The sequence below is a fragment of the Pteronotus mesoamericanus genome, unplaced genomic scaffold (genome assembly GCF_021234165.1).
Source record: "Pteronotus mesoamericanus isolate MK-2021 breed Mesoamerican mustached bat unplaced genomic scaffold, CSHL_Meso_final contig_94, whole genome shotgun sequence".
Classification (NCBI taxonomy): domain Eukaryota; kingdom Metazoa; phylum Chordata; class Mammalia; order Chiroptera; family Mormoopidae; genus Pteronotus; species Pteronotus mesoamericanus.
In genome coordinates, this window is record NW_026555285.1 from 7298716 (window position 1) to 7312435 (window position 13720).

General features: G+C 39.9%; 1 protein-coding gene across 1 annotated transcript in view; it reads left to right on the forward strand.

The window, feature by feature from the left end:
• The window catches only part of ENOX1 (ecto-NOX disulfide-thiol exchanger 1), a 603512-nt gene that overhangs the window by 465595 nt on the left and 124197 nt on the right, over window positions 1–13720 (forward strand). The window contains exon 12 of the mRNA XM_054586376.1: window positions 4083–4200. Coding sequence (XP_054442351.1) covers window positions 4083–4200 — 118 coding nt within the window. The remainder of the gene's footprint in view (window positions 1–4082; window positions 4201–13720) is intronic.

The window sequence follows — 13720 nt, forward strand, 5'->3', positions numbered from 1 at the left end:
TTGCTAGCCAGTAAGTTATATCACACCTCTCCTAGAACAAAATTCCTCAGGGGAGTGAACAGCCAGGCTAGCCAAGTCTACCCTTCTGCATCAATGCATGTGTAAAGTGTGAGTATTGACCCCAAGGAAAGAGTCCAGAACTTGACCTTCTTTGCCACCTAGAAGGGCCAGAATATGTCATTAGTCATTTGTCGTCGGCTATTATTTTTAACTCTACAGTGTAGTGTACGCTTTGAACCTGTGATTTAAAAGTAAGTATACTGTCTTTGTTTGCTTCTTCTTTTCTTCAAATGAGAGAATGTTCTTCATGTGGATGCCTCTCCATCTCTAGCATGTTGCTATCAGAGTTCTCTAAATGATATTCCCCTCTTTCAAAATCCCAAACTTATAGAAGGTAAGGTTTATTTATTAAATGATTTTGGCTCACACTTGTAAAATAAGTGTTTTATATAGAATTTGAAGAACCACAAAGTACCGTAATATCAATCATTTGGGTAGCATTTTAAGTGCCCATTAACTAATGTTAAATTACAGTTGAATACCAATGGTGCTAGATGTAATATCCACATGAATACCAAATGAATTCTTTATTATCACTGTTATTACGGCAAATACTGAATGACTTCACAATAATGGGACACTTAAAGTGCTAGTGCAATTTATTGTTAAGAAAGACATTTTTTAGTTTGTTCACAAATGCCTGAGCAGGTGGCTGGTGAGTGATGCAGCTCTGTCCCTTTGTTCAGGATTATGAGGGAGGAGGAGGTGGGATTTCTCTTTAATTTTTCAAGGGCCAGAAAAACAAAGGATGCTTCCCTAGTGATCTCAGGCACTGAATCCACGCCAGAGTCAAGGTTGATTTTCAGGAGGAAAGAGCCCTTTGTAATGATGAAATATACAAATTGAGGGTTATGAAACACAAATCAGTATCCACAAACTATGATTCAGAATCAAGAATAATCTGTGAATTGTTTATTTTTTTCTTCATGTAAAAACCAAACATGATTAAAATAAATATAAAGGGGGCCCCAAAAAACAGAATTTCTTTATAAAAATTTGTGTATTTATTCTTACATGTTTCAACTTCAGCCACCATCTCCATTTGATGCAATACACCTATCAAGACTTTTTCCACTGCTCAAAAGAGTTTGGAACTCGATCTTGATGCTTTTTAGTGTTTCAGCTGTTTGGTCTTTTTTTGTTTGTTTGTTTGTTTGTTTGTTTCACCCCTTCCCCAGCCACTTTCACAAAACATTTCTCTTTGAGGACTTTTTTCATCTAGGGACACAAAACAAAGTTGTTCAGAACAAGATCAATTGAATAGGGAGGCTGGGGCATAGGGGTCATGCCATTTGTGGTCAAAAACTGCTCATCATTAAATGGGCAAATTGCCTTAAAGGAGTCTTCAAAAAAAAAAAAACTTCACTAAAGCTGAACACGTTCTCTCACAACAATGCCAATTGGTACAATTGGTGCATTGATACAATTGGGTTCCTAGAACACTCACCTAGCGGAGGAAGCCTGTACTACAAGGGGCTTGCCCTCCAGAAGATAATTATGTTTCTTGGCGGAGGAGGTTCCCCCTTGTATTAAGAGAAAGAAGGTGGCATGATGGTGAGTAAACCTGTGCATAAAAAGGCTGTCTGTAGTAGGTGAGCATCAGCAAATAGCAAATATTGATTTAAGTCACACTTCCTGCCATGCCTGGCCCCGTTCTGCTGGCCTCCCATGCTGGTGCCAGGGCTGTCCTCCCCAGTGCTGAGCAGGACATGCAGGGCTACCAGCTTTCCTGGTTTGTTCCAAGGAAGCCTGCGTGCTTGCTCCTGCTGAGAGGTAGAAATGGATGAGGTCCTGAGAGATGCTCCTGGAAAGGGTCTTTATGACTCCCTGTCACTGCCACCACCTGTTTTGATATACTAGGACATAGAATTCTAAATTACTTTTGATTTTCTCTCCTACATGTCACTTAATTGATTAAGTACCAGTTGGTAATTTAACATTGTAGATGATTTCTCAGTTGCATAAGCTTGATAATTGGCTTGATTTTTTTCTGTGTTCCCATGTACAGCACCTGTTAATTATCTGCAACACCTTAACAGATTTATTAGATAGTACTAGCGATTTACTGTTGAACCAGAGGCACCCTGCGGAAACACCTTCAGCTTTTTTTTCGCCTCCCATTTTTTTTTCCTTTCTGCTGCCCTTTCCACAAGAGCAGCTACTGTATGGCAGTTTGTCACTAATTGCAGGGACTAAACAACAGGCTCTTTCAGCCTCATTTATTCTTTGCACCTGACTTTTCCTTGTTTTAAGTATTTTCAGTGCACCGCTTTGGGAACTGGGCCTTTTTACAGGAAAACTAGCTGTCCACAACCTAAAAACTTCCCCACTAATCACACTTGATATCCACCTCTGATACCCAATGGTATCATTTAAGGCAGGATTGGCCCCTCTTTCTACTGGGTGCCATGGTCATGCAAGGAGACGTAAGCCATCAGCCACATGACCTTTCAAGATTGCCCTGTGATGGGTGTCCCTGTCCCAGGGACCTTGCCTCTCTGCCTGCCCCTCTCCCTGGCCCTCTCCCTGTCCCCTGTAATGGTCATTCCCAGGGTTCAGAGTTGACCGTGCAACTACTGTTAGCAATAAATGCTTGCCTTTCTGTCAGACTACAGTTAAAACCTGTGTGCTATGCAGAGGGACAATTGGGAGAACCTGTAACTCAGGCTAATACATACACATGGATTGAATGGACCCTAGAACTACGCTTCAAGTTGCACCCTTAATACGTTAGGCATTGTAACTTACTTTCATTGCTACTCAAAGGTTTATTTATTATAAAGTGAAATAACTTTAACTATTTGATTTTTATTTAGAGACTTCAATTTAAATGAGGTTAAAAAAAGGAAAAGCAGTCCTTTCTCTCTCTTTTATTTTTTAGGACAATACATATAAGAGAACAGAATGGATAAGGATTTACAAATATATAATATGTAAATTGATACATATAATAATATCATTATTTAACAAATGATTACAGTGTGCTGATTTTAGACATAGCTGTAAAACAATTTATTCTGGAATTCTTTACTTTTTATGAGTTTTTGCATGCATGCTTGCATTCAAACAGCCTTTATTATTGTACTACTCTTCCCCATTTATGTGTGAGTTGACAAAGGCTGAAAGAAATTAAATGCCTTGACTACAGTCACTCCTCTAATAGGTGGAGAACATAAGATATGATCCCAAGATCTTAAAGTGATGCTAAAACAACCATCCCAACAAAAACAATAAACTCTGTACAATAATGTGAAATCCCAGGGGAAAAAAAAGGCATCTGTTTTTTTATTTTGTCCTCCAACACTTTTTTAACTTTGCCATTTGGATATCTGAAAGGGGTGTGTGTATGTGTGTGTGTGTGTGTTGATCACACATGGGCACATGGTCTCACGCAGGAGCACTATTTTGCATGAATAGTGCAGTCTACATTTTCAACTTGGGAAACCAAGTGCCTAGCATGATACTAAGTATCTAACATGCATTAAACTTATTTTATTCTCAAAATTATGATCATCACAATATTTCAGTTAGTAAATTGAGTCTAAGAGAGATGAAGAAACATTCCTAAAGCTACACAGTGGGTCAGTGGCAGACCAGGCCTTTTAAAAGTTCTCTTGCTTATGTTCCTAATCCTTAGCTGGGAGCCCCTCGTATGTGCCAGGCATGGTGATAGGTATTTCTATGTAATCCTCACAAGAGCCCTACTAGGTGAATGTTATTATCTCCTTTTCTACAAATGTGGAAATTGATACTTGAGAGATGAATAATTTGCTGAGGAGCCCTTGACTAGTCATTGATGAGCAGGAATTTATCCTAAGCCTGCTACCAGAGTCCTGTCTTTCCACACCCCCGTCCCACACCCCCGCCCCTGCCTCCTACACTCCTTAGAACTTTGTCCTAGAGTAGGTGGGGCAATCTTTGGAAGGGAAAAACTGCAGATTCTAAGTGCTCATATGTCAGCCGTAATACACTAAAAGACCACGGGGAAAAGTGAATGACATCCGTGTATTCTTAACTTTCAGGAGCTCCGGAATGCTCAAAGTGAACAACTCATGGGCATCCGCCGTGAAGAAGAAATGGAAATGTCAGATGATGAGAATTGTGACAGCCCCACTAAAAAAATGAGAGTTGATGAATCAGGTAATGCTGGTAACTGTCACTTACCCATGAGGAGTTGTAAGGATCTTCCTAATCTCAGGTGTGGCATATATATTGGGAAATGACCACATAAGTCATACTTATTTGAGTTATACTAAAATTTCATCTCTGAGTGACTCTGCCTTTTATAAATAGAACTTTAAATCCCTTCTTAGGAACACAGTAATTCAAATCATTTCAGTTATTTCTTCATACACAGGTCTGGAGCCATTATTCTTTTTTTAAGGGATATCTGCCTATTCCCATAAAAATCCTTTTCCAGAGTATGGTAGCCACCGCTGATGCTGAAATATAGATAAAATCTAGTTTCAGTCAGTGTACTTCTAACCTGCAAATGGTTTAATCCTTAAAGAAGCTTTCTAGCCCCTGAGCCAGCATCCTGGAGAATTAGACTTATTTCCCATAAACTACTTTACCTAACCTGTAATCAAAGGGGTGGCCCATTTTGTAACAAGAAAGGGGCATCGCTCTTGATTTGTAAAAAGCAGAGAAATTCAGAATGAACCTTGGTTCATGTACCCTGTATTATCTGAGATGCTGATTTAAAACTCTGTCCTCGAATTATGTGTATATAAATCCCTTGGTGTTATAAAAGCAGGGCAGGGGAAGGCTCACTCACATACAGGAGACACCAAGGGAGGCTGCGTGTCAAGACGAAGGGTGTTGTCTGTAGGGAAGAACCACAATTGCCACTGTTGCCAAAAAGGACAATTGGAGGCATGACATAGATTTGATCTGTCTCCTCATATGTCCCAGTGAATAAAATACTCACCGGTCCAGAGATTTTTAACAGAAAGATTCAGGTGACCAGAAACAGAACCTTTGCTAATTTGCTGGTAGAAATCAAAATCAAGATTCCAAAAGGGCCAGCTCATCCAAGCTGCAAAAGGTCAGAATGCTCTGTTTCTCCAAGGCCCTCAGAGAGAATGCAGAGATGTAAGTGATCACCGCAAGCAAACCTCCTTTCCCCAGGTGTATCAGAAAGGGGCTTCATTTCCATAGAGCAGTGGTCCTCAAAAGTGTGGTCCTCAGTCTAGCAATATCAGCATCACCTAGGAACTGACTAGAAAAGTAAATTCTCAGGCCTTGCCCCAGACCTGCTGATTCAGAAACAGTCTCGGGAGGTGGAGTTGAGACCCCGCAATCCCTGATGTAAGTCCCCCAGGAAATTCGGTAATGTTTGAGAACCACTGCCTTAGAGGGTTTTCCTTTTATCCTCAAATGCCATTCATTTAAATCTTTTAGAGGCTTAGCATAAAAGAAAGCACCATGCCACTAGTTTTTGAAGCCACGTATCTTTTTTCTGAAAAATGAACCTGGCATTTATGTCACCATATGCCACCCCTTTAATTGATAGTGGATTTCTCAGGACTACTTGATTATTGGGTTTGGATATGCTTATGTGAGGAAACCACCTTACGCACAGCATTTCTATTCTGAAAACCTTCAAATATTAAAAGAAAAGAGCAAGTGTTAGCGTGATTTTCTTAAATTCAATGAAATCCTCCCATAAAAATATAATTTTTTTCTCAAAAAAGCTTTCATCATTTTTGAAGTTTCCAGATGAGAGATAGGTTCACATGAAACTTTTATCCTTAGCATCCTTAATAAGGTAGGTGTAGGAAAAAAAGAATTGAGTTAATCAGACATTTTTATTTGAACCTGTGGCTTTTGGGGCAGGCAAAGGGTGACTGCTTTTTAAACAACCTATCAATTTCCCAAGTAAGAAATGTGTTTAAATTCCATAGCCTGCTTAGGATAGGGCCAGACTAATGACTCAGAACAGTTGGCTCCCTAAGGGAATCTCACCGAGCAAGGCAGCTGGCGCGTACTGCCAGGTCCGGTCTGTGCTGCTGAAAATCCACAGAGGGGCAAAGGACCTCTCCGCTTTCCGGGCAACTTTGACTGAAGAGCCCTCTTCCAGGACCTCTCTTCACTTTCCCCAGGCCTCTGGAAGGCCTGAAGTGGGACCTGAACTTTCAGAAGCTTTCACCAGCCTTGTTAGTTGGTCATTGGAATTAATGAGAATAGCACAGTGCATGTTCTACACTGGGTGCTGAGGGAAAAGATGAAAGAGCTGGAGTTCAAATGCCAGGCCCCTGGGAGTACAAAGCTGTTTTGTACTTTTCAAAATGAGATGGACCAGAGAGCGTGGCTTATGAGGAAAGCTCAGGACTAATTAAAGAAAAAGGAAAGCAACTAACTTTTATTCCACCGGGCCCTGGAGATCCCTCCGAAAGGCAGCAACTGTTTTTCTTTCTGCCTGTATGTTGGGGACAGAGCCTGAGAGCAAGATCCACTCCTTGAAGTGCAGATGGAAGGCTGAGGCCCCACAACCTGAGGGGAAACACACCATGTGGTGCTAACTCGTTAGCACTGCAAAGGTGACACAGCAGTAATTTTAGGTACGAATTTGCAACTGTCAGCACCTGTGAGCAGGCCTCTCAACATGTAGCTCTAATTCACTGACAGGGGAATTGCCAAATGCTGAAAGAATAGTAAAAATCTCTATCTTTTAAAGAACCCCTTGCTCTTTTCCTTTGTGGTAAAACAGTGAGATTTTTCCTTGGACCCCTGAGCAGTAGGTGATCCTTGGATATTCTGGGGTGCTCTCCCCCCGGGGCCTGCTGCCCGCGCAGGGGCCATGCCGAGGCCGCTCCCACAGCGTGCTTGAGTTTGGTCTACCAGTGTTGACTTTCCTCTTCCCTTGTCTCCTGGCATGCACAGTTTCATTTCTGAGGAGAAGCTGGAGATAACTGGTTTTTAGAGAAGGCACAGTGTGTTATATAAGCACTTATATGATACTTTGGGTTTAATTCTTTTTAAAAAATCAAAGTTCAAAATATCTCTGATCTTCTGGTTATAAAGAATATTTCATTGTACTTTTGCTTTCCACCACACGTAATAATTTACAGTGGGGCTTTGGCTGGAGTTCCCTGGTACTGCTATAACCACAATATAATTCTGGACAGCTTGTTCACTGTTCCTCATCAACTGAATCTTAAAGGGGAAAAGGAGTTCAGTGGAACAAAACTAAGATACTGATAAAAATGAAAATGAGTTTTGTTAATAAATTTGAAAACCAAAACACATTAATTGGAGCATTCATTCAAGAAGATTGACATCCTGTTCCAAAGCCTATGAAGATAATTTTTGATAAAAATTCAAATTTATTGTTGCATAGTGTGCCTCCTACTGGAATCAAGCCAGCCTTTAAAAGCCAGATCTATTCCTTCTCGTCCCTCTCTCTCTCCTTCTCCCTTTATTTTTCTCTTTCACCCCCACCCAGCCCCAGGATGGCAGTGAAGGTGGGGCAAGAAACACAATGAAGAAAGGGAACAAGAAGAGGAAGTCTATCCTAGATTGTAAGGCCTCAGTGATAGAACTGATTAGTTTTAGTATTGTGAGAGTTAAATGAATCTGTGCATGAAAAGCCCTTCCTCATAATGTTGAGCACATAGTAAGTGGTCAGTAAGTGTTAACTCTGCTCATTACCTTGGTCACCCTTCAGCATCTGGCCCTAAGCTTTTCAACAGTAAGTGCTCAGCTAAAGTTTGGTGACTTCAATTGCATATCCCTGCAATTTGTTTTCTTGCCTTTGTCCTGTAAGTTCATAGAAAAATAGTAACCCTAAGAATAGTTGTTCTAATTAAGTTTTAGTTGTTTTCCCCCAAATGGTCTGAACTTGCCATGTGCTTGATAGGCTACATCCCAGAAACTTGAAACTCAGCATCATTCTAATTAATACCAAATATTTGTCAAGCACCTTCTCGTATTAAAGGCACTATGGACTGACCAGGGCATTTGGAGAGAGTTTGACATCGTCTACCCTGCCCTCAAGGGTGTAAGATGCTTTTAGAAGAGAAGAAATAAATATTTTAAGTTAATAAAAACATAATGCCTAATGCCACATATGTTGTAAAGCCATTAACTTAAATTCAGCATAAACCAAAACGAACATCACTGCCCAGGGTATGTGCCTCATCCAATATTTAGTGAGTATACATTTTACATTGAAGATAAATTTCACAAGAGTAAAACTAATATATTCCTTGCTTAATAGACAACACTTAAACCATTCCATAATGCACAAATATTCTTGGATTTTAATTATACCTAATTTAAACTCTGAATTTTTTAGGGGAGCAAATACTCTTTTAATTATGGAGAGTGTTTTCCTGGTTGTCAATTTTCCCTGGAAGCTCACCATAACATAGGTACAGACTTTTTAATTAAAAAAAAAATATTCAATAAGAAATCATTTGAAAAGATTTGCCAAATCTTTCAGCCAGGTGAGTCAAATTCAGGACTTATAATTAAGTTTAGCTGAAATTAGCAGTATTCAGTCTGTCTGAATAGTTTTATATGTAGCTGGAGGCTTTAGGTTAAAAAATTAATAATTATAAGGCTCTCTCTGGCTATCTCCTTGATGTCTTTGAACACCAGGACCACCTGTTTTTCTGATTTAATTTGTATCCTGCTTGGAACTTTTGAAAGACAAAGGATGCCCAACAGGATGTTACACTAAGGCAGGAGCCTAAAAGCACCATACTGGGCACGGAAGGACAGGGCCACTGGATGTGAGCCCAGGGCGTAACTGAAGGCAGCCATATCACTCACAGGAGGCAGAAGCTTCCCATTGAATGAATGTGATCCGAGCAGGCTTATTCTGGAGTTGTTTGGAACTTGGCAGAGAGACAAAAGCCTTCAGACTTGGAAAGTGAAATGCTCAGTCTGCGGCCACTTGCCACAGGGGTGGAGTTCCCAGCAGACCCCAAGGCAGGCCGGCAGCAGTGAGCAGAAGCTGGGGAGGATAAGCCATCTGCAGACTTCTGGTTTCTGGCGTAGGACAGCCTAAAGGAGAAATTCAGCATTCGTGTGTGTCTGTCAGTGACCAAAGTTAAAGACATGCATTTTTTTTTTCAACTACAGAAGAATATCTTCTGGGAACCCAAATGCCTAACAAGAAAATGTGATTAATTAAGACTAATATGCCTTTAAAATGATGAAATAATTCTTCCAAGGTGGGCTGAGTAGTCTGCTTCATTCCTAAATTCTTGAAAAAGAGCTTCATTCACAAGGAGCCAAGGCTTTTTCTGTTTCTTTTTTTCTTGCTAATCTTGCCAAAGAATTCAAATATATGTTTATTTTGGGTAGGTTTTTTCCAGTGCCCCAACTTTATATACAGTTACATTTTCCTTTTCATAAAGGGCATGTTTCTGAAAAGTATAAAATCGTCTCTTTGTAATTGCCTTACCTTTGAAGTGCCCGGGACAGATGCTATTACACTGATCCTGTGGTATCAGCAGGCCTCCACGGTAATGGAAGCGCTCTTCCTGCCTGGCCAGACTGTTGATCTGTTTTCTAAATTCACATTTGGAGTCTAAAATGTCTTTAAGCTTTTTCCCCTGTATAATCTTATTTTTATGTAGCACCTGACCTTGCCTTATTCCTGACATCTCTCATATATGCACAGATTTCCCATAATCATGTGTTTTCTGTAAAATTGATTTGTGCTGCTGAAAATTGCATTGTGTCTAGGAAAGCACAGATTTCCCCCAGTATTCTAACCACTCGATGTGCTGCACCTCCACAAAACCAGGTGAGCCCCCACTGAGGTTCTCTAACAATCCACACCTGGTCAGTCCAGCGTGGAGCTAGGTGGGCTCTCTGAATGATTTCCTACCTGACAGGCCAGCACATCCTCCCACCTGCATTGGCAGAGGGGGCTCCAGCTGTGTTCAGCCCTGGCTTCCAGCCTAGTGACATGAGCTCTTGGAGCCCTGTGAAGGGCTTGGGCCTATGGGCTGTTGGCAGGCAAAGGAAGTTAGCAACCAATTTTCAGAAAGAACTACACAGACCTTGACCTGGGAAGAGTGTAGATGAATGGCCAGTGAGTAGCACAAGGTCCTAGCACAGCCCCCGTGCACAGCCCCTGGTGCTCAGATTGCCTCAACTGCCAGGAACCTCATTATCTAGGTTACAGTTTATTATGTTTTCTGGTCATTTCATTCTAATAAAGGTTGATGCAGGATCATTCTACAGGGGAGTAGATGTAATCCTGTTTTCTTAGCATGCTTTAAGGACACTGAGGAATATTTATGTAATAAGATGCAAAGTTGCTATGGAAAATACTATAGCAACCTAACATCTTCCCAGAGCCAGGCAGCCACTTGTAACAGCAATCTAAATTTACATTTATTTTAGTATCATATTATCGACACTCTTAGTATCTCTGACAGGATGTTAAAATATGTCTTCAGCTTGTATTTGATCAAAATTAACACAGTGCTGTTAGATTTTTAAGTGGTTTCTATAACTTTAGGAAAAAAATCAGAATATTTCCAAGGGAATTTAGATGACAGAATTTGGGTAAATTTGTAAGGTTTGTTTTTTTTTTCCTTTCCTAAATGTAGGAAAGAATCCTTAGTAGTATATATTTCTAATCTTTCCTTTGAGTTTGTAAGTAATAAGTAGGAATTTCTGATTGTGAAATAGGGATTATCCTTCTCAACACTGACACAATTTGTCAAGAGCTCCCCTGTGGTTCTCTTAGTGCTTATAAAAAAAACACTTTTAGCAGATCAGTGCATTGCCCTCTGGCAGCTATAATATTTTTAACATAAAACCTGTCTTTCACATAAAAATAATACCTGGTCATTTTGGAAGATCTAATGATGAATAATAAAGAAAGAAGAAAATAAAACTGTATTAGTCATAATACTAAAAAGACTGTGATTTCAAATATTTTTTCTGCAGTTTAACTATATAAGCATTTTTCTATGTAATTTTAAAAGTCCAGACACAATAACCCTACATGCTTTTGTTTTCAGACAGATCTTGTGTAACAAGTGAATTTTTTTTAAAACTTCCTTTTTGTATGTTAATGAAATAGAAAATTAGGGCAAATTGGGTGTGTCCTTTCTGGATCATGGGCTCTTTCACAGGAAGCTTTGAGAATTGATGCTATAATCTTCTAGGTGGTCAGTGGATATCTGAGATTACTAGAAGTCTAGTAACTGATCCAGCCCTTCCAAATGAAGCTTTTGGGTCCCTTAAATATAAGTGTGGCAGAGAAACTATAGCTATGTAGCTGGCTGGTAGTGAAAAAAAATAGTATCTATTGATTTTCTTCTATACCTCTCCATCTAAAACTTAAAGCGTGACTCTAACACAGTTAAAGTGGGACATTGGCCAAAAGAATCAATACCAGACGATATTAAAACATATGCTGTGACCATCTTCTCAGCGCAATGATGTACTTACTGTTTATGAACGTCATTGTCCTAATTCTCCTCTGCTTTCATACTGCATTGTTCATCAAAACACAGCTGGTGACATAAAGCTATTATATCTCGACTCCTAACACTGTTGTTCATAAGCTTCATTAATCAAAGACCTGAAGATGCTAGGTCTACTGTATTAACACAGAAAGTGAGGACAAAATAATGTCTTATAGAGTTTCAGCTACACATTCAGTGTACCCATACACATTCGGTGTCACATAATTAATGGAAGAAAAAAATAATTGAAATTAATTAACTTCTTCTCTTCCCTGGAAATTCTACCTGTGACTCTGATACTTACACAGCAGGTCCTTGTATAACATCATTTTGTTCAATGCCATTTTCTTATAATGTTGATGAGAAAAAAAAATTCCCAGCTAGAGCCACTGCCTGTGTGCAGTTAGCACATTTTCCCCTGTCTGCCTAAGGTTTTCCAGGCACTTTGGTTTCCTCCCACATCCCAAAGATGTGCACGTGAGGTGAATTGGTTAAGTGTCTAAATTGCCCCAGTCTGGGTGAAGGTGGGTTGTGACTATGCCAGTGATGGAATGGTGTCCTGTCCTGTCCTGTCCTGTCCAGGGTTAGATCCCACTGTGTGCCCTGAGCTCCTGGCGTAGGCTCTGGCCACCTCAACCCTTAAGTGGAACAAGCAGGTTGGAAATAATGATTTTACTTATTTTTATTAATCTTTCTTCAACGTATCTATAGCTCACATTTATTTCAGTGTTTAATATTAAGGTGTTTTCGCTCTTTATTTAGAAGTTTGGTGATGTTTTTATGACCAGAAACATGCTGCAGGAACTTGACTCCTGTCTGTATCAATTAGCCTATGTTAAACTTGATTTTCTTATATGTTGTTTCCCCTAAAGTCACAATATTTTTTTAAACATTTTATTTATTTATTTTTAGAGAGAGAAAGAGAGGGAGAGAAACATCAGTGTGTGGCTGCCTCTTGCATACCCCCTACTGGAGACCTGGCCTGCAACCCAGGCATGTGCCCTCGACTGGGAATCGCAGTGGCAACCCTTTGGTTCATAGCCTGGCACTCAGTCTACTGAGCCACATGAACCAGGGCTGAAGTCACAATTTTTAAGAACATATTGACTATGTTAAGTGATGACTTATTATACTTAGAAGCCCTGGACATTGAAGTTTATAGCAATTAAAATTATTATTATAGTAAACCCTCCCATATGTAAATGGCTTCGAAACTCTTCTCCTTTACTTTGTGAATGTTTTTGGCACCAGAGAAGAACTAAGTACTCAGCAACTCTTCCCCTCAGTTCTAGGGCACAATATGTGAAATCTGGGAAGTGGCTAGAGAAGGGAAATTTTATTTGACTCCCCATACTAGCAGAGAAGTAGGGAGAAACATTTCTGGAGCAGAAGTTGCAAGCCAGAGTTCATATTAGAGCAGTTCAGCAGACTGCTGCAGGCTCTTTAATGAGCCCACTGTAACCTCTGGAGCTGCTGTATCCCAGAGGCCCTTGCTTTCCCCCTGGACCATGTGTGTCATTGCCACTTGACGCAGTTACCTAAATTTTCAGTTATCAGAATTACTCTAGAAATACGTAAATATCTAACACTAGGGTGCAGGTTAATTAATCATGTATCTGTACATAGCCTTGAAATAAATCATGTGTTAGAAGAGTATAATAGCATGAGAGAAGTTTCTGCAAAGAAAACCAAAAGTTTATTTGGGGTATTTAGGGATTCAAACTGGGACACACACATTCAGGAGGAACCTGAAGTGTGATCTGAGAAGGGAGGAAAAACACAATGTTTATAAAGGCAAAACCTGTAGGTTTACCTACTTGATTGGAAAGAAATTGGCATAGACAAAAATAACTAACGTTAGTCTATATAGGATAGGTTATTATGCCATTTGCTAGGTTGAACTTCACATAAATAAGCCTCAGTCTGAGAATGGCAACAGATGTAATCCGTTTGTGATTGGCACAGTCTAAATGTTCATGTGCCATCCAGGTACGGATGTGAATAACACCAAATTCCCCAGTGGCCGCCTGGATCCACTCTAGGACTCCTTGACATTAGTGACTCCATTTCAGATACTTCTGCTCACATAGTAAAAGCAGTTACCAAACAATATATATAGATCATTCTAATTGTGTATATGTGTCTATGTGGGACCTACAGTTTGTATGTTAGGATATAGGTCAAAACATTCTGAGTGATTATTTCTGAATGGTGTGATA